Source organism: Mesoplodon mirus, assembly GCF_964341445.2.
Source record: "Mesoplodon mirus genome assembly, chromosome: 9".
Taxonomy (NCBI): Eukaryota; Metazoa; Chordata; class Mammalia; order Artiodactyla; family Ziphiidae; genus Mesoplodon; species Mesoplodon mirus.
This window is the reverse complement of record NC_138985.1, coordinates 8,857,552-8,880,642: the sequence shown is the minus strand read 5'-3', so window position 1 is coordinate 8,880,642 and position 23,091 is coordinate 8,857,552. Positions and strand designations below refer to the sequence as shown.

Below are 23,091 nucleotides of genomic sequence, written 5' to 3'. Positions count from 1 at the left end.
CCCTGGGATTTGCAGCTGGGGTTCAAGACGGCAAGAAAAGCCACAGAATATGAAAAGGGTTTATTTCCTTAAACAGTGATTTTAATTGAAGAATTAGGAAAAACTCAAAGTATAGACAGCACCAATTAAAAGTTATTAACCACCCAAACCTAGAGGACATGACCCGTTGGCCAAATTACCATGTTTAAAAATAGGGAAATTTAGTAGGTATTACAATAATCTAAAAGAATGAAATAGCATTGCTTTCAACTGGAGAGGAAAGATCCACAACAAAGCCTTATTACAAAGTACAATAAGCAGCTGGAGTTACCTTTAATCAATACTCAAAAGCCTGGAATCTATGCATAGGATATTATCCAAATTGCAACGAGTCTTTCTGACATTAGTGTTTCAAAAGGGACCCCCTTTCTGTTTCCTCTCTCTAGGAAGATGTTCACATCGTCTACAGATTCCAACCTCTGCCGTGGACAGGAAGGCCTCCAGAACTCAGCTAGAACCGTTAGGACTAGTCCAAGAGGGTAGACATTGGCTACCTGTGATTATTTCAATGCAAATTAAGAAATGAAAAGTTGTTTTTCGATCACACGAGCTGCATTTCACATGCTCAGCAGCTACATGTAATCAGTGGCTGTCACCTTGCCGAGGGCAGAATTATAGACCATTTCCATCTCTGCAGAAAGTTCTGGTGGATAGTTCTGCTCTAGACTGGTTCCTCTTCTTTGGTATCTAAAGGAGCAATGCTACACAACAAACATTATTCAATGCGCGAACTTCGGTCTCCTAAAGGAAACTCAGTTTAGGGTCTAACTTAGCCCACCACGCAAGTGGAAACCTCACCCGCAGCGTGTGTTACTTATAGAGCAGAGGCTCCGCCGGCCCCTCCTCAGTACCTCCAGCACCCTGGGTCACAGGGAACTGTATGTGGCCTTATCTGACAAAGGGTCCCTCGTGCTACTGACCTCAGGCACCTTAGCGGGGCCAGCCTTAACCTTCGCTTCAGGAACCTTTTCTTTCAGAAATACGGTATGCGCATTCAGGGTCCCAACCAAAGTATTTGGCTTAAAATTCAAAGGCTGTTGAGTTTCTGAAGACCGGATCTCCAAGGCATGGTTGGACGGATTCAGGTGGTTCTGAAGGCAAAGTTCAACCAGTAGGTCCATCATCGCGTGGCTGAAAGAGAGAAACAAATCACGGTCATGGGGAATGTTTGCACTCTCCCTTCTGCTAGCTGAGTGGGTTAAGACAAATGAACCAGTGGGTGAATAAGCAAATTGGCCCTCCGAACGAAGAAAGAAAACAGCTTCTCGTTAATTCCTCAAGCATGACTGCACAGTGGTATCTTAACACTTTCAATACTAATAAACAACACGACTGAAAGCAGCATCAAAATCAGAATAGCTGGGAAAATAGTTACATTTCTAGTTAAACCCATGGATATGTTGACCTGAATCCTATAAGGTCAGCACAAATGATATTAACATATGGGCATAAGGCATTAAATGTTCAGTTATGCACAAATATAGTGTGTCTTAAACACTGAAATTTTAAGTTGAAGAGGACAATAGCTTTCTTTTTAGCTTAAAAGTATGCTTTTTAAAGACAAAAAATGAAGAAACTTACCTTATTTGAATTTTTATAATCTCTACATTTAAAAATCTTTAATAATTTTTATAATGCCTCTCATCACAGATCATTATTTACTAAGGGAGCCAAATAACAATTCAGATTGTCCCAAAGAATGAAATAACCTCATTTCCATCATTTATATTCACCTGGCAGAATGTTTGTGTATTTCAAGCTGACCTCTCTTTTCCTACACATTTCCTGAGCAGTGGAGCATAAACACCTCACAAAAGCGTAGGTCCTTTCCTGTGATCTATTTCTTAATCAGGGACTGGCACGGCAATAATTTCAGGTCATAGTGATGCTTTCCAGGTGTCTGGCACTCGGGGGTGTGTAGACCTGGGACTCATGGTGCACCGGTAAAGGCACAGGTGCCAGCTTCTGCCCACCATTCGGTCATCACTCACCTTGAGGGCTGTGAGCTGCGGGGGCCCTGACACTGAACTGTGAAACCACAGGCAAAGCTGCAAAGTACCCTATTTCCCATTCACTTGTTAAAAATATCAATAATATTCTAGTGGATACAGAACACTTCCCAGCCCTCTCCATGACAATACTTCCTCCCACGTGATATCCAGGAAGTAATTAGGTAACAGCCTATGTCTTAACCAGGGGACCCTGAAATCACCTGGGACGTTTAGGAGGCTCATCACCCCCCTGGCTCCCGGGGACTCTGAAAGGGCACGTGGTGGGGACAGGGCAGCGCTAACCCTCACATGGGCCATGCTGATGGGCGTGCTGGCTAATGACGCTGTCAGCTCTGATTCCCTCGGCTCCGGGAGAAAAATCATCTTTCAACGACAAGCATAATGCATCAGAACAGGCAGCAACATCACCGAAGACTCCAAGACACGAAACTCCATGGAAAAGCCTCAGCACAGAAAACAGACTTCTAACGATGCTCAAATAACGACCTATTACTTGTTACCACGTACTGTGTTTCCTCCATGGCCCAGAGCCACTCTGTGCAGGTCACACTGTTCCCACTTACCCTCACCAAGCCTGGGGAGTGGGGACCGCTATCCCCCAGTTCCCATGAGGGGGTGGAACTGGGGTGGGGACCCTGGTCCCCTAAGATGTTGACTGTCGCTTCCCCTCTCTTATCTCCACCCACAGCCTACTGCCACCAAGTAAACCAAAAAGGATGAATTCTCCAACAAAGATTTGAATTAATCTTAGAATGTAAACCACGAAGAGCGCCAAAGCTTCTGATGTAACCTTCTGTTCTTCTAATTCAATCACTGGTAACATGTTTGCAACATCAAATTTGACCTTCTGCAAGGGAGCAGGCCAGCTCTGGGGCCGGAGGGGTTTTCCTGCATCACAGAGAATAAAGTCTCCTTGCCATTAACAGAAGCTGCGACTTACTCTCGCATGGACCAGCCGAGGAGTGAGGTCATATTTGGTTCCCGTCCGGATAAAGAATCGGGCGCCCAGACCTCTGCCCCGTGGATCGAGTGGATCTCCTCCACGACTGGCCGATCGGTACCCACCCTGCTGAACTCACCCTTCTGCTCTGCCCAGCGAAAGCTCTTTATGATGAAGCTGCAGTGACGTTTTTCAACACTTGAGGGTGGAAGCGTTTCTCAACAAAATGTTTGGTGCGGGTAGGGGAAGGGAAGGAATTCCCAAGCAGAAAATTCTATGATGCTGGAGGCCTATTTCCTCAAATTTACTATTTGGGGAAGCGGGAAGCACAAACAGAACCAAACCACTGTAAGACCATGATGATAAAACTCAACACCATACCCGTCCTGGTATGTGCTTAAATTGTTCAAAGGGCACAGAGGCCATTACCACTTCTGCCAGGGGGACAGCGTCTCTTCCCGGGGCTGGAACCCAAGCCAGGACAGAGGGTTTCTGCAGGAAAGCAAGGAGGTTGAGGACATGAGGAGAACTCAGGCTTTGAGAGCTGTCTGTTCTGCAGGCCTCTCTCTGTGGCTACAGAGAGTGACAGACACTATATCCTAATGCAGACTGACCTGGGCCCCACTTAAGAAGCTGGATACACAGCACAAGGCCAAATGTGAGGACCTGGGTCCAGAAGCATGAGCTCATCTCGCGTTTCCTGCAGGGCCTCCCACTCGAGTGATTCCTCCCCAGGCCCATTTAAAGCATGATCTGGGGGGAACTACTTTCCAGCACAAGCTTTTCTGGACGGTGTCCTCAGAAAATGGGGTGAGAGTTGCCCGGCTTTCCTGCCACTTTCATCGCACCGTGGAAGTGGCTATTGGCTGGCATTTTAAGTCACCGAACTCCAAAACAGCCAGCCAGTTCTGTCTTGGATGCTACTGGAAAAAGTCACCCAGAAGGAAGAGGAAACCACAGCACAGTGGCAGCACCCGATGGCAGTCACGGAGGAACCGAGCTGCTGTCTGGTCCGCAGGGGTTTGGATTCACCGGACCTCAGCCAGCAGAGGATGAGAACTTCTAGCCAGGCACCCCTATGTGCCCTCCACAGGGCCTCAGCAGGTCCCGGGGCCACTGGGCCACAGGAGAGGACTTTCCGGAGACTGAAGGAGTCCTGCACACTCTCATGGCCTCCTGAGCCGGACTCCCCTTTGTGGCTCCCACCTGCCCCCAGGAGGACCAGCACCGCCTCTGATCCGCTGGCCCTTTGATGAGGGGTCAGGCATCTTTCCCCCCCGAAGCTGGTTTAATGAAGGGACTCCAGAGGCATCCTAGGACCACCCTCACCACTGCTCAGACCTGCCTCTCTGCCCCGGTTTCCTCCTCGGTGAGGGCAAAAGGATCGTCCATCCACCAGTGAGTCTTAAGTCACCCCTAAGTCACTGAGCACAGCGCCAGGCACATGGTGAGTGAGAAGGGTTTGCTGAATAAATGAGTGAATTGGATCCTGTCTTTGCTGTTTGCGGTTGTATGTGGTGAGACGTTTTCCCTGGCTCAGGGCAGAGCATCTCTGCCTGGATGTGGCTGGACTCCATCCGGCTCTCAGAAAGTAGCAAGATATACTCGTTTAAAGCCCTAAGTACCCTCAGGGGATTGCCCCATAAAGTTTCTGCAGTCTTACAAAGAAGAACACTAGGCAATCAGACACTCTCAGAGTGTCAAGAAAGACTCAGGTGAATTAAAGAAACTGACTACACCATCATTGCTAAAGACCCCAGCACGCCCTCTGGTCTCAGGGGTCCCCCGTATGAATGACGCTATGGACAAAATCATCTCCCCCCACCTTCACATTGATCCCCCAACTCCCAGGGTGACTGTATCTGGACATGGGGCCTCTAAGGACGCAATTAGGGTTAAATGAGGTCGTAAGGGTGGGCGCTAATCTGATCGGATTTGTGTCCTCAGAAGGGACACCGAGAGCTCGCTCTCCCTGCAACCCCACCAAGAGGAGGTCGTGTGAGCACAGAGCAGGACAGTGGCCGCCTGTGACCGTGAAATCATCTGCCGTCACCTTGACCTTGGGCTTCCAGCCTCCAGACTGTGGGGAGTAAATGTCTGTGTTCAGGCTGCCCCGTCTGTTGGAACACCTTGACCTGAAGAGAGGGATTTCAGAGGCTGGAGCTTGACAGTTTTCCTGGCTGCATGGGATGTCGTGAGCGGTTATCTGGACTGGTGTGGACGGGCCATCCAAAAAGCGGTGCCTTCTGGTTAGGTTCTGACCACAGAAACTTGTGTTTTTCTTAACTCCAACCTCAGCATCTTTGATCTCTATCTTGGAGGTCATCTGACTTGAGAATCTAGAGCCTCCTGTGTCCAGGTCCTACGGGAGCAGGTTTTTCTATGTGCTTCTCACTTGGCAGGTAAGTCAACCAGCCCCCTGGGGGACCTGGGACACGGCCCGGATATCTTTAAAGTTCCCTGTCAGTGCTTATTTTTATTTGGTTTTTTTTTTTTTTTTTTTTTTTTTGTGGCACGCGGGCCTCTCACTGCTGTGGCCTCTCCCCTTGCGGAGCACAGGCTCTGGACACGCAGGCTCAGCGGCCATGGCTCACAGGCCCAGCCGCTCCGCGGCATATGGGATCCTCCCAGACCGGGGCACGAACCCGTGTCCCCTGCATCGGCAGGCGGACTCTCAACCACTGCGCCACCAGGGAAGCCCAGTGCTTATTTTTAAAACGCACGTGAAATTTGCACGCTACCTTTAATGTAGAACTGTTGTTCGCCATGTGTAAGTTAAATGAACGTTCAGATGCACCAGCTTTCTTCTGACTTGCCTAGCGCTGGGGTGGAACCTCGCATCCCCAGTGGCACGTGCAGTCTTGTTAGCTTGTTGTGGCTTGTTAGCCGCAAGTGGAGCCGTAGGATACCTTCCAGGATACACGCTGGGACCCGGCGAGCCCTCGCGTGTCCAGGCCGCGCATCTCCCCTTCTCAATCCGGGTTCCAGCAGCACTTCTGCCTTCTTGCACAAACTGGTCCTTTTGCAAATGCTATTTATTTCCTTCTATTTGCTGGGATGTCCTCCTCCCAGTGTCTCATGAAAGCTAAGTGTTCAATATGTATTTTGCTCAATGAATAAATGACCATTTTCATTTTTTTAGTCTCTCAGGATCCCACAAAAGGAGACTGCCTCTCGGGACAATGGCTTTAGCACCAAATCCAAAACCATAACAGCACCTTTTCACAGGATAAGCAAGGAGCTGATAATCTATGGTCTGCCCCTTAACCAGGCTATTTCCTCACAGGAAAGATTCTCATAAAGAAACTTACTAACTGGAGGCTGTCGATGACAAATAAGGGATTTTTAAGGCAGTGAGAATACTCTTCATGACACTATATGGTGGATACATGTCATCATACATCTGTCCAGACCCAGAGGACGTACAACACCGAGACTGAACCCTGAGGTAAGCCATGGGCTTTGGGTGATGATGACGTGTCAGTGTAGGTTCATCAATTAGAACAGAGGTACCACTCTGGCGGGGGATGTGGATAACGGGGCAGGTTGGGTGTATATAGGGGCAGGGGGTATATGGGAAATATTGCTGCTTTCCTCTCAATTTTGCGGTGAACTTAAAACTGCCCTGAAGAATAAAGTCTTTTAAAAAACAGTATCCTTTAAGTGAAACTGTAAACCAAGTTAAACCAAGCCTATTATCTGGAGAAAGGTCCTCTTCTGGCGGCATCGCCGGCATTAAAACTGCCCTTTCCAGCTTCACCCCCGTCACACGCTGGTGCTGGAGAAGAACCAGCTGCCTTCAGGCCCTGGAGCCACGAGCTCACAGGGAGCAGGGTTCAGGCCACAGGGCCTTGCTGAAGCTGCAAGCCAACCACACACCTGCTTCCTCTGTGGGGAGCGTGGCCAGCACCTTGACAGGCAGGTGACGGAGGACAGTCCAGGTTGGGCTCGCTCACCCCTCCCCTCCCCTTCCTCTGAGAACAGGTGAACTCTCTCCAGAAGGGATTCGGAGGACGATACCTGTGCCATGGGAGTCCTGTGCTGTTTTACAAGGCCGGGAACCTGCAAATCCATGCACGGCTGTCAACTTGGCTATCATAAATGGGGTCTGACAGCCCACAGAGGCAGAATCGCAGGACTGAACATTGAGAGAGATTTCCTCTATCCTATGAAGGAAATGCTTGCCTTCTCCTGTCCTGGGCCCCTTGGGCTTGCATGCCAACTGGACATGAGTTAATTTACCACATCAGAATGACACGGACCCAAATCTCGATTGCTTGACGCCATTTATGAAGCTCCCTTTTGGCAAAGGGCATTTTCTCTTCAAAGACCTTCTCTTTACTTGTCCCCCAGTTAGAGTGATGGGACCAGCAGTCTCCTTGCAGTGGCCCTGAGCCGTGCTGGTAGCACCCTTCCTAAAAGGGCACCAGAGCATCTTCCTTAAGAAAGTTCCAGAACACCCGTTCCCATGTCTCATCTAAGAACATACTGAGACTTTAACTTATGTTTCTGAATCCAAAGGAAACTTTAAAAAAAAGAGAGACAGAAAAATCACTGTCACATGCAGAATGGAATCATCAGACTCCAAGTACTGATGTGTTTTCCTTGTGAGAATCTTTCATGTTTGGAAAGGTAGTTAAGGTGCTGACTGTAAATTATAAACGACTTGCTTATCCTGCGAAAAGGTGGACATGTTCTCTGATAAAATGGAAGAGAGAAACCACACTGATAAAGGATTAGTAGATCTGGTTTCAGCAAGGGTCAGGAATGTGACTTTGGCCCACTCTTGTATAATTAAAGAGTAGGACACATAAAACCAATTCCCAAAGCAAGAAGCTGCAGCGTCAGCAGGTTACAGGCCGCTAAGAAAGCCCACAGGCTGCTGCAGGAAACCCCTGGGGAAGGGATGAGTATTTACTACTTAGAAAAGAGAAGAGTATTTTCATACTTAATCTCTACAGCTGAACCTATTCTCACAGCCGCATTGCAAAATGGCACAGTGATCATTTCTACTTTGAAAGAAAAAGAAAACTAAAGATAAAATTGGAAGAATGTGTTCAGTTTGAAAACATTTTTCAAAATAATATTTTTCATTTACAAGTGGGCATTCTATCTCTCCTCATGCACTTGTAAGATCGGACCTGTGTATTATTTAAGACATGACCCATGAGTCCATTTTCTTAAAAGATGCATAACTAGACAAAGAAGTCATGGTTTCACAGGTGTATACTTAGCCACAAACTCAAGTTGTACACGTGAAATATGGACAGTTTTTGTACGTTAATCACACTTCACTAAAGTGTTTTTTTATAAATGTAACTAGAAATTGGGCCAAAAATATAAGAATGGTGGGTCAACTGTAATACAGCCACTAATAAAATTGCACTCGTCTATTAAAGTAGTTTGTAAACCTATGATAATATGGCCTGCTTCTCAAGTTAAAGTTAAGTGGGAAAAGCGTATTTAGAACAAAGATCCCTGTGTAAAACAAGAAACACAGACACTTTAGAAACCTGAATATCTCTTGCGTGAACCCTGCCCACAGGAGCTACTGCCTTCTGTGGGTGCTAGGCCACAGGGATCAAGGTAAGTCCTAACTTCGGGCTTCAGTGCCTTCTGCTGGTGGGGTGGCGGCCACGAGGAGGAGCCCCACAGAGAAGCACACCTTGGTGCACCCTGCTGGTAACACTCTGGAAAGCTGCTTGGCACCCCCTTTTAGAGTTGAAGATGTTGTATCCTAGGTACATATCAATGCCTGGAGAAACAGTCCTTAACTTTTTGCACACATAGCCCATAAAATAATTTTAAAAACCTATGTACCCCTTTGCCAATAAATTGTCACCTGGAATTTTCCTTATAAAATTTAATAGTTGTGGGCTTCCCTGGTGGCGCAGGGGTTGGGAGTCCGCCTGCCAATGCAGGGGACACGGGTTCGTGCCCCGGTCCAGGAGGATCCCACGTGCCGTGGAGAGGCTGGGCCCGTGAGCCATGGCCGCTGAGCCTGCATGTCCGGAGCCTGTGCTCCGCAACGGGAGAGGCCACAGCAGTGAGAGGCCCGTGTACCGCAAAAAAAAAAAAAAAATTTAATAGTTGCAAAGGATGTAACATCAGGTAGAATCAGAATACTAAGATTTTAACATAAAACTGTTGTATCACTATTTTCAATGTACCCACAAGAATAAAAACACCCAGAGTGATGTGATTTCCACCATTATCCATTTTTAAAATACTCGAGCAAACGGTTTTTTAAGATTTAAATATTTCACATCATTTCTTACCTTCCTTGGCTTCCTAGAAATACGACTCCCGTTCACCGCTGCCTCAGAATTAAACAAAACTATTTTTAAGCTTGAATGTTTTTATAATGGATCACTCTATCATATTCTGCACAATAAAATGTCTAAACATGTAAACGGAATTGTTTCCTGTGATTTTGTTAAAATTTTTATTATGGATTGAGTTAATAACAGTAGGGCAGAATTGCTCAAACTGTATAATTACGATCTATTTTGATAAATGTCAAACATCAAGTTAGAAACTCTATCGGTAATAACACCCTTCATACTCTTAGTGGAGGATTACCAATGCTTCCATCCTGCCTCTTACGGCTGGGAAGGGACGGGAAGGAGAACCAGCATGTGAGCTCGGCCACAGGTACCTTCGCAGGCAGATCAGCTCCAAATGAGGGTGCGGGTGGGAATCGAGGGTCTGGAAAGTGATTCCCGTCAGTGTCAACTCCACGGGTCGGATTTTATTCCTTAATCTATTTTTTTTTTTTTTTTTTTTTTGCGGTACGCGGGCCTCTCACTGTTGTGGCCTCTCCCGTTGCGGAGCACAGGCTCCAGACACACAGGCTCAGCAGCCATGGCTCACGGGCCCAGCCGCTCCGCGGCACGTGGGATCTTCCCGGACCAGGGCACGAACCCGCGTCCCCTGCATCAGCAGGCGGACTCTCAACCACTGCGCCACCAGGGAAGCCCTATTCCTTAATCTAAACCTGCATTGTTTCCATCTGGAAGATTGATAACTGACAGTACTCATACTTCTGAGAGTCAGTCCATAAGTGGACCCGAGGATAGTCACTCATGGGGCTGCCCCCCGGCTGTGCAACTTCAGGGCCAAGGATGCCGGCCCCACCTGTGCCGGTGGTCACCTACCTGGAGGTGCTTATGGGCCTGAGAGCCCCCTTCCTTCTAAGCCCACCTCTAACAGGAGTGAGCTGCAGTCCTAAGGATGAGGGTACGCGTGGTGGCCCAGCTGACACGCAGCCGGGCCGCCTGTGACACTGCAGGTTGTCACTGGGCCCAGATTTACACCCCGAGGCCCTGGTCCAGCCCGACGCGGGAGGATGCGCCCACTCCTCGGGTCTCGGTGGATTTGCAAACTGGCCGGCAGAGCCCTCCTTGCCGCGCCCAGGCCCTTACCTCCCGTTGACCACACACTTCTTCTCCAGCCCGCTAGGCAGCACCACGGTCATGGCCACCACCCTGCCGTCCAGCGTCTCCTTCCTGCTGAGCAGGTTCTGCGGGGGGCTGGGGGACGCATCGCGGGGAGGTCTCTGGCCTCTGTGCACGTTGGGGGTGGTGGGCCTCCCGGGAGGAGGGGGAGCACGAGCCTTCATCTTCCTCCTTGAAAGGCGAGAACAGGAAGGGCTGAATGAAGTGGCAGCTTCCAACCCAAAGTTAGCAAATCACTTGTCAATGGCCAGCAGCTCCTGAGGACCTTTCCTCCTAATTGTCCAGCCTTATAAGTGCTTAAGGCCTTCCGAGTTGCACAAACTTTAAAAAATCAATATATTACAACAAGGACCTACTGTATAGCACTGGGAACTATATTCAGTATCTTGTAATAACCTAAAGTGGAAAAGAATCTGAAGAAGAATATATATATATTTATATATGTATATATATACACATATACGTGTATGTGTGTGTATAACTGAATCACTTTGCTGTACACCTGAAACATGGTAAATCAACTCTATTTCAATTTAAAAAATCAATATATTAGCACTCTTCAACATAGAGAAAACGGACAACTAAGAAAAGTAGAGGATGCATCATTTTTTTAAATTGAAGTGGAGTTGATTTACAATGTTGTGTTAATTTCTGCTGTACAGCAAAGTGACTCAGTGATATGTATACATACATTCCTTTTTTATATTCTTTCCATGATGGTTTGTCACAGGATATTGAATAGCGTTCCCTGTGCTCTACAGTAGGACCTTGTTGTTGATCCATTCTATATATAAATGCTTACATTTGCTCACCCCAAACTCCCACTCCATCCCTCCCCCACCCCCTCCCCCTCGGCAACCGCCCGTCTATGGTCTATGGGGGACGCATTTTTGAAAGTAAGTGTTCCTGGAAAGAAACAGCCTAAAATGTGTTCCCCTCCTGGGAGTGGGCTGGGGCAGCAGAATGTGCTTGGACCAGTCCTTTCTGAACCATGGACTGGGTTACAAATTCCAGCTAACTAAGGGGTCTGCATTGCTCTGGCTGAAACCGCTGGATCCACAACCAGCTGAGGATCTGGAGTCCATGGGTCCACGGTATTGAGGATGTGATAGGACTACATCAGGAGGTACTAAATTAGCCAGAAAATCCACCAGACCAACACCCACAGACACGGGCACCGTGGGCGGAGGTGGCAGTTTAGTGGCAGGGGCTACAAGTGACGGCATTTTAACAGGCCACCTGCGCCCCCTCTGTTTTCACCTTATTTCTGACTGTGCTTTGAATTCTCAATTCACCTTGTAGACTTCTAAACACCTGTCAATAAATCACCCACTCTGAGAAACATTTTTAGAAATTCTTGTCTGCTCCCACATTACTCAGGGGAGGCAACTGACCTTACTTTGTGTAGGTGTTTTATTTTATATTTAGGTACATAGGTGTTTTATGTACAAGTACATATATGTATATGTATGTGCATATGCATGTGTATGTTTATGTGTATGTATATACATGCACACATTTATTTATATGTTTGTTACTTATATATAAGAATCTTATTTTACAGAGGCCCTGGGCATTATATAACAAGAACTGGCATTTACTCAGCATCAGGACCTATGCTAATAATATGCTTAGGAAGCTCACTTCATTGAAAGTATTTTGCAGTTGAGAACACTGAGTGTCAGTAAGATCCTAGCTCCCCCGAAGCCCGGAGCAGGGATGCAGAGCAGGTGTGTCTGGCTCCCAGGGCCTTGCCCCTCCCCACCTCTCTGTGCTCCCGCCTGCCCTCTTCCAGAGCGAGGAGCCGCAGAGAGGCCACGTGAGCCCTCAACGTTTAACTTTTCCTGCAGGGCAATGCGCTGGGGCACTCTGGCCCAAAGCATCAGACATCAGAATTCCATTTCTAGGAATTTATCCTAAAGAAACAATCCCACAGGAATGCATTGTGGGAGGTGCAAAGATACTCAGTACAACGCAATTTATAATGGCAAACGTAGGTAAGATATTCTAACCACAGGTCAAAAAGAGAGAATTTCAATAAATGATGGTACTAAAGCAATGCTATACCAGTACTGGTTAAATATTCTTTTTAAAAGCAATTTTTATTTTATATTTGACTATAGTTGATTTACAATGCTGTATTGGTTTCAGGTATACAGCAAAGTGTTTCAGTTATACATATATATATATATATATATATATATATATATATATATATATATATATATATATATATATATTCTTTTTCAAATTCTTTTCCCATTTAGGTTATTAAGAAGAATCAATATTGTCAAAATGATTATACTACCCAAGGCAACCTACAGATTCAATGCAATCCCTATCAAATTACCAATGACATTTTTCACAGAACTAGAACAAATAATTTTAAAATAATAATTTTAAAATGGAGACACAAAAGACCCCAAATAGCCAAAGCAATCTTGAGAAAGAAAAACAGAGCTGGAGGAATCAGGTTCTCTGACCTCAGACTATACTACAAAGCTCAGTAATCAAAACAGTATGGTACTGGCACAAAAAAACAGAAATATAGACCAATGGAACAGGATAGAAAGCCCAGAAATAAACCCACACACCTATGGTCAATTAATCTACAACAAAGGAGGCAAGACTATACAATGGAGAAAAGACAGTCTCTTCAATAAATGGTGCTGGAAAAACTGGACAACTACATGTAAAAGAATAAATATACTTTAAATGTATATAAGTTGATGTTCCAAAATACTCAATACAGACATTTTAAGAAAACAAACTTTGAAATATTATTTGTTTTGAGAAATACCGTTTATAAGAGAAGTATGCATTATGGCAATAGATCACAAAACAGTCTAGAAAGACAAGGCAAAGAATTAGTAACAATGATCTCTGGGTGATGGGTACCATGACATTTGTTTTGCTATTTTCACTTCTATGCATTTCCTAATTTCTTCTATAATATCACCTCTCTATGCTTTAGTAGTAAAAGGAAAGAGGTCATTTAAAGTGGGGAAAAACAGCAAATAGGGTTCAGATGAGGCCTCAAACCATCACTGTTCACTCCACTGGCCAACACAAGACTTAGGAATGACACCTGGGTTTCATCCTCTACCCTGATAAGTAGATATAAATTAGTTCTCTTATACCTACATCATATTTTTTTATAATTTTTATGCTTTATTCTTATTCATTACATATTTTTTCCTTTAAACTTATAGAAATAAAGATGAAGTAGGAAACATATATTGCACTGGTCTATGGACTGTGTAGTATTAATTCATTTATTCCTCACAAGGACTGTGAGGAGGTACTGCCATTCCTGTTTTATAGATAAAGAGTCTGGGCACACCTTTCTCAGATTACAGACAATTTGTTTCCAGAGCCTGACGTTTTAACCAGTGCATCCTTCAACCTCTATTAGGAAGACCAGATATCGGCCCATTATACAGACGGAAAAGTCAAGGAAGAGAGACTAGTCATGTGTTCCTTCATTAATCAACCATAGGTCTCAGCTAGAAGCCCAGTCTCTGAGCAGTCCACCTGCCATTAGCATTACCTCCCAGAAGTACTTTCAGGAAAAAATCATTTTTAGGAAATAAATATACTTTCCAAGTAAACTACATTTTTATTTCTGGGTACTAATAAAGCTGGCTTTACAATGGAATATTACTCAGCCATAAAACAGAATGAAATAATGCCATTTGCAGCAACATGGATGAACCTAGAAATTATCATACTAAGTGAAGTAAGTCAGACAGAGAAAGACAAATATCATATGATATCACTTCTATGTGGAACCTAAAATATTATGCAAATGAACTTATCTACGAAACAGAAACAGACTGACAGACAGAGAACAGACTTGTGGTTACCAAAGGGGAAGGTGAGGGGGAGGGGTAAATTAGGAAGTTGGGATGAACATATATACACTAATATATATAAATAGATAAACAACAAGGATTTACTGTATAGCACAGGGAACTATACTCAGTACTCTGTAATAACCTAAATGAGAAAAGAATCTGAAAAAGAATAGATATATGTATATATATATAACTGAATCCGTTTGCTGCACACCTGAAACTAACACAAGATTGTAAATCAACTATACCCCAATAAAAAAAGAAAAAAAGCTGGCTTGAAGGCTTGAACTCCTTCAGAACACGCTGAATAGAAAAGGAGGCATTTGTTCATTCAGCCAGCACTGTGATGGGGTCAAGAGAGGAAGAAGAAATGTCTACTACTCCAGATTTTTCCAAATAAATGCTGTCCCCACCACCCAGAGGCAGCTTTGGGACACTGTTTCCATCCCCACCTCCTCCCCACGCCTACTGCTGCACCCCCAAGCCCTCATCACTAATGTCTGCACAAATGCAGTCTCGTCCTACACCCCAGCCTCCTGCCACCCAATCCTACTGTGACCCCCTCATTCCACAGACACGCACTGAGCGCCACCATGCATGCCCTTCATTTTCTCACGCTTTGCTCTGCACATAACATCCCCGGCCACACAGAGACCAAGACGCTCCCTGCAGGCTGCACGGATGCCCAGGGAGGCTTCTGTGGGTCCAGTGCTGTGTCATGTGCACATGTGTGCACGTGTAAGTTGGCCAACACTGAAAAAACTAGAATGTTTCACAAGAACACAATGAATTTCTAGCTTTATTTGAAAAAAGTAAAAATCAAAGGTCTGATTGGGCTCTGAACACTTTCACAGCAAAACCCAGCTGTGTGTGGCCATCTGACCCGTAGACTCCGGGCCACCACACACCTGGCCCCTGTGCAGCTGTCCCAACATCCAAACCACAGCAGCGCTTGAAAATCAGGGCTCTCCACGGACCCTCAGTCCTGGCTCCTCTTGGATCTCCCCAGCTTGGCTGGTAACAGGACACTGGTCCCTGCTCCTGGAAGCACGAAAGTCCCCCCTCGCCTTTGCCTCACCATCTGCCTTGGAGGTTTTGATCCCTTGAAGACACAGCTCGAAACCATGTCTCCTGAGAATCCCCCAGGTGCTTCTGGCCTCCAGACACACGGCTGAGCTCAGGGGTCTCTACCTGCATGCAGAAGCACCTGGGAAGCTTAAAAAGTGTTTACCTGCCAGCACGAACCAATCAAATCTGAGTCTCTGAGAGCTGGTTTATGTTACCGATCACATCTCTTTAGAACAGAGGCTCCTGTCTTAACATGGAAATGGCATAGGGTTTTAGCTGTGATTTTGTATCATTTGATAAAAGCAACTGATAGAAAAATATACAGTTAATATATATGTTCATAACTTCATGAATCTGTTTTTATTTCACAGAATAACATTTGCAGATTTTCAGAAGTGCACATGGAAAATTTCACACCGAAAGTGATGCCTGGGGTGCGGATGGATTTGTGGACCTGAAACCAAGCAGGACCCTGTGGGGCTCCTGGGCACGGAAGCCTGGTTTTTAGCGGACAGACTCCAGCCTCCATGCCCTTCCCTGAGTTCCAAAGGGCAGGTTCAAACAGCTGCTAATCAGGGAGGGGAGGGGATGCAGAGACAAGGGAGGAGCAGCCAAGAAACAATAGGGAGAGTGGGAGGGAGGCTCAAGAGGGAGGGGATATGGGGACATATGTATACATCCAGCTGATTCACTTTTGTTACACAGCAGTAATTAACACAACAATGTAAAGCAATTATACTCCTAGAGAGATGTTAAAAAAAAAATAAAGAAATAAATAATAGTGCAGCCTTAGGGCGGGGTCCTGGGTCCCCCTCAAGGGATACACAGAACAATATCTTTAAGCTCCTTATAGAACTAAAACCCCCAACAAATGGAAGATATTATCATTCTTCATTCCAGAGAAGATCTCATCAAGAGACCACCTGAGACCAGATTAAAGTAACCAGAGAAGCCCATTAGGAAGAGCCGGCCTGAGGCCAGGTTAAAGGAATGCAGGCCCCGCACACACCCTGATCTTGATCAGCAACCCCCGCCCTTGAACCGTCACTATGAAACGCCTCACCAAATCCCCTCGGGTTGGGACACACAGTTCTGAGGGGTTCCAGCCTGCTGTGTCCCCGTGCCTAGCAGAGCAATACATCTATTCTTTTCTACTTCACCCAAAACTCTGTCTCTAAGACTTGATTCGGCACCACTCCATAGAGGCTGAGTTTTCAGCATCAGGCCCGCCTCAGAAGCTTTGTGTGTGTCCGCGAGTGTACAGACCGCAGGCTGGGAAAGCTGCTTGTTTCCAGCCTAAGATCCTGGACGCAGAGGTCCCACCCCCACTGTGATTCCTCTCTTTATGAGGCAAAAGAGAACCTCATTTCTTCCACTCTGATTTAATATCCCCAGAAGGCAGCAGATGCTGTACTAAGGCTGTCTGTACGCTCAATATTTAGCACACTGCTCTTCATATTTGTAGGTTCTTAAAAATATTCATTGATATGGATGTTGGCAACAGTGAAATTATATCAGTTTCAGCGTACAAGGAACTCAGCAGACTTATAAAATCTTGAGACAACAATGAAATTGAAGAACCCTGCATGGACCGCAGTGGTGGGGTGTCCACCTATAGAGGAGGCTGTGAGCAGCCCTGAGGATGTGCAGACTTTGGAGATGAGGGAGGGAAAAACATGTATGGGGGGCGAGGAAAAAATACTGTCATGCACATCATAGAAGGAGGTGTCAAACAGCACCGATGGGCTGACTATACTGCCAGATGGTGTACCAGAGTGCTGTGGGTTTTCCAAATATGCTTTGTCTCTTCCTCAACCGTAAAAAAAGAATGAAATAATGCCATTTGCAGCTACATGGATGGATCTAAAGATGATCATACTAAGTGAAGTAAGTCAGACAGAGAAGGACAAACATCTTATCACTTACATATGGAATCTAAAAAGAAAAAAGATACAAATGAATTTATTTCCAAAACAGAAAGAGACTCACAGACATAGAAAACAAACTTATGGTTACCAATGAAGAAAGGGAGAGATGGATAAATTAGGAGTTTGGGATTAACACACACACACTGCTATATATAAACTAGATAACCAACAAGGACCTACTGTAGAGCACAGAGAACTAAACTTAATATTTTGTAATAACCTATCTATAAGGGAAAAGAATCTGAAAAAGAATATATATATGTGTTTGTGTGTATATGTATATATATGAAACTGAATCACTATACCGTACACCCGAAACTAACATGATATTGTATATCAACTATATGTCAACAGCAAAAAATAAACAAACAAACAAATAAATAAATACTTTGTCTCATCTGACCCTCATAGTCTAAAGGATAAGATCTCCAGCTCTCATATTACAGTTGGGGGAACTGTGCGCCGGTGGGTTCTAAATAAACAGGTATCCCACAGATACTTGGGGAGTGCCTAAATTACTTTTTTCAAGGTCACCAAGAAAGAGGTCGAGACCAGAGGATGGTTTTGTGTCTGTTTTGTCTGGAGGAGGGGCCCAGCTGCTGCGGGAAGAGGTTCCCAGGTGGGACGCCGCTGAGGACCCGGATGACCCTGTAGCCAGCGGGGTCCCGGAGGCCTTGGGAGGGGAAGTCAGGAGGTAGGTGAGGGAGGTGGCGTCCGGGGAAACGGTTGGAGAAGCAAGTCTGGAGAGGTAGCAGGTGCAGCCCCAGGTCCACAGCACGAGGGCTGAGGTGGAGGACAGGTGGGGTGGAGAGAGGATGCCCGGACACCGACGCCGTGAGGGAGAGCATGGGCTGGGGGCACGGGGAGGACACTGCATGTCACCCAGACTCCTGCACGAGGCTCCGCAAAGCCCCACAGAGGATGCACCCTGGGGGACGGCCAGCAATCGCCTTTCCATGGATGGAGTTCAAGATGACACTGACACTCCCAGTGTAAGTGGAGTGCGTACAGGCAGAGGGAAAGGAGCGACTGCAGACATCTCTCAGGACACTCTGGGGTCCTCGCTCTCAGACCAGGCACCTCTGCGGTCCCAGCCACTGAAAAGCCCTGGAAGCGGTGTTAGTACGTGCAGTCTGCAGGGCGACGGGTCTGTAGACGTAGGATGGGGCTCCCAGGAGGGACAAGGCCACCGAGAACTCAGCTGTGGCCTGAACCTGGGTGCCTCCTGATCTCAGGGGGGCAGGCCAATCCCCATCCTCCGTTTCCCCTCAGTCCAGTGTGACTGGCCCTCACACCTGTACAGGGGCTGACTTGGCTCCGAGGCCACACCTGGCCATAGCAGAAAAGAACATCTCTTAGGTGGTCCTGTGTGTCCACCTGTGTTATCTCAGGGGAGTTTCCTTCCTGGACCTCAGTTTCCAGGTCGGTGAAACTGGGGGCTTCCAGTTCTAATAGACTAAATCACAGAAAAATATACCCCCAAACTACCACCGTTATATTACATTAAATTAAGCTGTAGTCAGGACTGGGATGGCCACTATCAAAAAAATCAGAAAATAACGAATGATGACGAAGACATGGAGAAATGAGCCCCCTCGCGCACTGCTGGTGGGAACGTGAATTCGTGCAGCCACTACGGAAAACAGTACGGAGGGGCCTCAAAAAATTAAAAATAGAACTACCACATGACCCAGCAATTCCACGCCTGGTATATAACCCAAAGAATTGAAAGTAAAGACTCAAAAAGATACTTGTACACCCATGTTCAGAGCAGCATTATTCACAATAGCCAAAAGGTGGAAACAACCGGAGTCTATCAACGGATGAAGGGATAAACAAACTATGGCCCAATACACGCCGTGGAATAGTATTCAGCCTTAGAAAGGAAGCAAATTCGGACACCTGCTATAAGATGGATGCACCTCGAGGCCATTAAGCCAAGTGAACAAGCCAGTCACAGAAGGACCCCTATTGCCTGACTCCACTTACAGGAGTTTCGGAGGGCAGCCAAGTTCACACGGGGGCAGGAAATGGAAGGGTGGTTACCAGCGGCTGGGGGAGGGGGGAGACGGGTAGCTTTGTTGGATGGGTTTAACAGAGCTTTTGTTTAACAGAGTTCCGGTTCGCTGAATGGTTCCAGATGAAAAAAAGCTCTGGAGATGGTGGCACAACAATGTGACCGTGCTTGACATCACCGAACTGGATGCTTAAACATGGCTCAAAAATGGTAAATTTTACGTCATGTGATTTTCTCACAATTTCGTCATTGCCTCCTAATAAAATTAAGTTTTCATCCTAATAAAATTAGACTTCATCCTAATAAAATCGTTTCATCCTAGTAATGGGATCAGCTGGTACTGTGAGTCTTTACTGCCAGGGCTCGCTCCTTCTTTGGGGCCCCTCAGCCTCTGTCCTACCACCCACGAGAAGCTTCTCTGGCTGGGGGACAAGGCGGAAGATGCAGGACCTGACGGGGGTGGAGGCTCATGGGCCCCTTAGAGGAAAGGGAAGGGGAGGGAGCCCTGAAGGGAGCAGGGCCCGAGGGCAGCGAGACACCTCTGCTGCCCCCCCATCCTCCCCCACCCCAGGAGCATCACAACACCTCAGGCTGTGTGTTCAAGGGTGTAACCGTGGGCCAGCTCAAGAGCAGAAGCTGCCCAGGTGCACGGACCCCCCAGGCCCCCCCGCTTATGAGCAGCATCTCCACAAAACATGGTCGCGGCACCACTGGCCTCCTCTGCCCGGGAGGGACCACTTCGGACACCTTCACTCGGTCCAGGGAAGCCGAGGTGCTGACCTTGGAAGGACTGTGCGGGTGTTGGGCGTTTGGGGTCACCTGAGTCTGGGAGCACGTGGCCGTCAAAGGGCCAGGTTCCTGCCCCAGTCTGAGGACCCACCGGGCAGGGACCCAGGGCCTGGCCCCTCCTGGGCATACCCTGGGAGGCTCTTCAGGGCATGAGCTGCTGAGCAAGCCCCTCACCTGCCCTCTGGTCCCTGCAGGAAACCAGCTGGGAGTGCCCGGGCAGGGAAGGACTTAGCAGATGGAAACAATAAAAATAAAAACATTCCTGGCATCTCAAAGGTAATCCGTGTTAAAACCGTCACGTAAAAACATTGCTGGCATTTCAAACATCATCAGTCAGAGCTCCAAACGGTTTTATCTTAAAACCATCACAAAGTTATGACCCAAATGTCGGGGCCATGTCTGCTAGTTCCCACATCAGCGGGGGCGCTGCCAGACGGCTTTCTATCCCAGAGCCCTTCAGAGTGAATCAGGAGGCGGAGAGGCTGCCCCAACGAAAGGCAGCCGATCCAAGACGGTGTGGGCTGTGCGTCTGACACCGTCCAGGCTCAGTGAGTGCGAATCCCAGGGCCGAGTCCAGGCGGCTGAATGAAAACCTACCTCCAGGCCATGGCTGGCACCCAGCCAGGCTGGAGGGGCCCCGGCAGGCAGGGCTGCAGCCTGAGAAGAGAACGTCCACACGGCTCACTACGTCCCTGAGCAGAGTCCAAAGGGCGCTCCGCTCTCTACGTGTGACCATCCATGGATGCTGAGGCTGATGCCGGTTCCGCCCACTGACAAGCCCGCAGGATCCCCGCCCATGTACCATGCTGGTGGCCGCCCGGGCAGGAAGCAGAGTGAACAGCCTCTCCCGAAAGGGAATTTCAAAGTTCAAAGAAATTTGAACCCCGCCCAAATTTCAAAGAAAAACCAGACCAGGCTATTCGTGGTCCTGATCCGCCCGGTGAAGCAAGCTCTGGTTCAGTGGGTCCGTCTGCCCTGCAGGCAGAAGGGGTCACCGTTCTCTCCTAAGAGTCTCCCAAGCAGAAGTTTGCTTCCTCTCCGAAGAGTCAGAAAACTGGACACGAGCTGCTCTGGTTCTCAGGGTCAGGTCACTTCCAGGGTCACCTGGATTCTCCTCCAGCTGTTGGACGCGAGGCCTCTGCTCATGCCCAGGGAGGCAGTGGCCCGGAGGCTGCCAGGCACTTCCATTGAGAATCAGTGCAGGAGGCCTGGGGTTCTGGGCAAATGGCCCCGTCCATCCGGCCTCCTGAATCTGACTCCGAATTGAGTCACCTCCTTGTAAGTCGTGGGTGCAGCAGAGAATTCAGTGATCTGGGAATCACTGGTTTGGAGGAAGCATCAGAGAAAGGCAGGCAGGAATAACAGGACTGTAATCATACCATCACAAACCTTATTCTTCACACTTAAAGGCTTAACTTCTCTGAGCAATGCCACGCATGTCTGGGAAGACAGTCATCCACTAAACAGATATGTGGTGGCCCCATCACATCCCAGGACCATCCTAAGATCGATGATCACAGCTGTAAGTCACCCTCCACGGGATCATGGTCCCCAAGGGTGGACAACAGCTCACGGGACCCAGGAAGAAGGATGGTACAACCACGAGGGCAAGGAAGGCATGAGTGCTCCACAGGGATTGGTAAGGGCTCTTGATTTAGGCCGAGTTCACCAAGTTTCAGGAGATGATTTGTGAGTGGTGACATGAAAAATCAGATGGAGGCGGTAAGGACAAGCGTGGGCCCGAGGCTGTCCCCAGCAAGGACGGTCATTCCGACGGCACCAAGGTGGGGAGGGGCTTGGGGTGTGGGGACATTTCAGGAAGGCTGGCAGGGGGGTTAGGGAGGGACCCTGGGCGTGCGGAGGGGGGGACTTTGGGAATTTCCTATGAACGATGAGGAACAAAACAGGCTCTTCTCTCAAGGTACATGATTCACACGTGCACACACACCCACACGTGCACACATGTACACACACACATCCACAGCTCTGGAAGGCAAGTTCACAAACAAGTGCAAATTTAAGGCAGCTGACCGTCAGACCCAAAGGAGAAATCCCACCATCACGGGAAACAAGAGAGGGGCAGGGGTCAGACAGAATCAGGGGCAGGAAGATGTACGTAAGCAGGACCGCGGGAGGGTCAGAGGCCTTCTGAGAACAGCTCCACCTGGGTGAGGAGTCCGTGGGCCTGGCGTCAGCAGCCTGGCCGAGATGAGGACTAGGGTGCTGGCCTCCCTGGTGGAAACACACCTAGAGGGTGAGGTGTGCAGACAGCCCCAGAGGACATACGCTCCCCTACACCCCACCCGAAAGGGAAGGCCGTCCCGTCCCCAGCAGTCTCCAGGGGGGTCTGAGGGTGGACACTTTATTTCCCTTTGAGCCCACGTGTCTGTGAGCCGGGCTGGCGGGGGGTGAAGGTGAGGACATGCAGGCAGGTGTGGGCAGGGCAGCATGTGCATCTGTGATTGCCAGGACCCCAGGGTCTACTCCTGCAGCTAGCTACCCACGCAGCGAGGACTCTGAGTCAGCACATACTTGGCATGAAAGGGAACCAAGCCAAGGGCTTCTGCCCCGCTCTCTGGCAGACAAAACCTGGTTTCGTGACACTGACAGAGCTGCCCGCTCGTGTACACAGCAGGCTAGGAAGCGTGAACGCATAAGCCAAGGCTTTTCCAACGAAGGCACTAAACACTCACAAGGGGTGGGCCTAGCAAACACTCCAGGATCTGCCCAGGAGGCCGGAACTAGTCGCAGATTTTGTGGTCTCGCTGTTGTGAGGCTTGAACTAGGTAACGTACATAAGATGACAGGCCCAGGACCCGGTGAGGCGCAGGTGCCCCCAAGAGGTCACGTGTCTGTATAGGCTCTCACGCCCCAGAGAGGGTATCTGACTGATGAAGAAATCTGCAACGGACTTAGTACTGTGCTAAGTCCATTTCTAGCCGGAAGGCACACAGTGGCTGGACAGAAACGAGATGAGGGCAGAA

The 23,091-nt window shown here is 47.9% G+C and overlaps 1 protein-coding gene across 14 annotated transcripts in view; it reads right to left on the bottom strand.

The window, feature by feature from the left end:
* COBL (cordon-bleu WH2 repeat protein) overlaps positions 1-23,091 on the bottom strand; it is a 257,272-nt gene that overhangs the window by 159,586 nt on the left and 74,595 nt on the right. For all 14 annotated transcript variants that reach the window (XM_082632720.1, XM_082632724.1, XM_082632718.1 and 11 more), the window contains exons 2-3: positions 10,416-10,619; positions 960-1,170 (exon numbers count right to left, since the gene is read on the bottom strand). In XM_082632720.1, the coding sequence (XP_082488846.1) occupies positions 960-1,170; positions 10,416-10,619 (415 nt within the window). The remainder of the gene's footprint in view (positions 1-959; positions 1,171-10,415; positions 10,620-23,091) is intronic.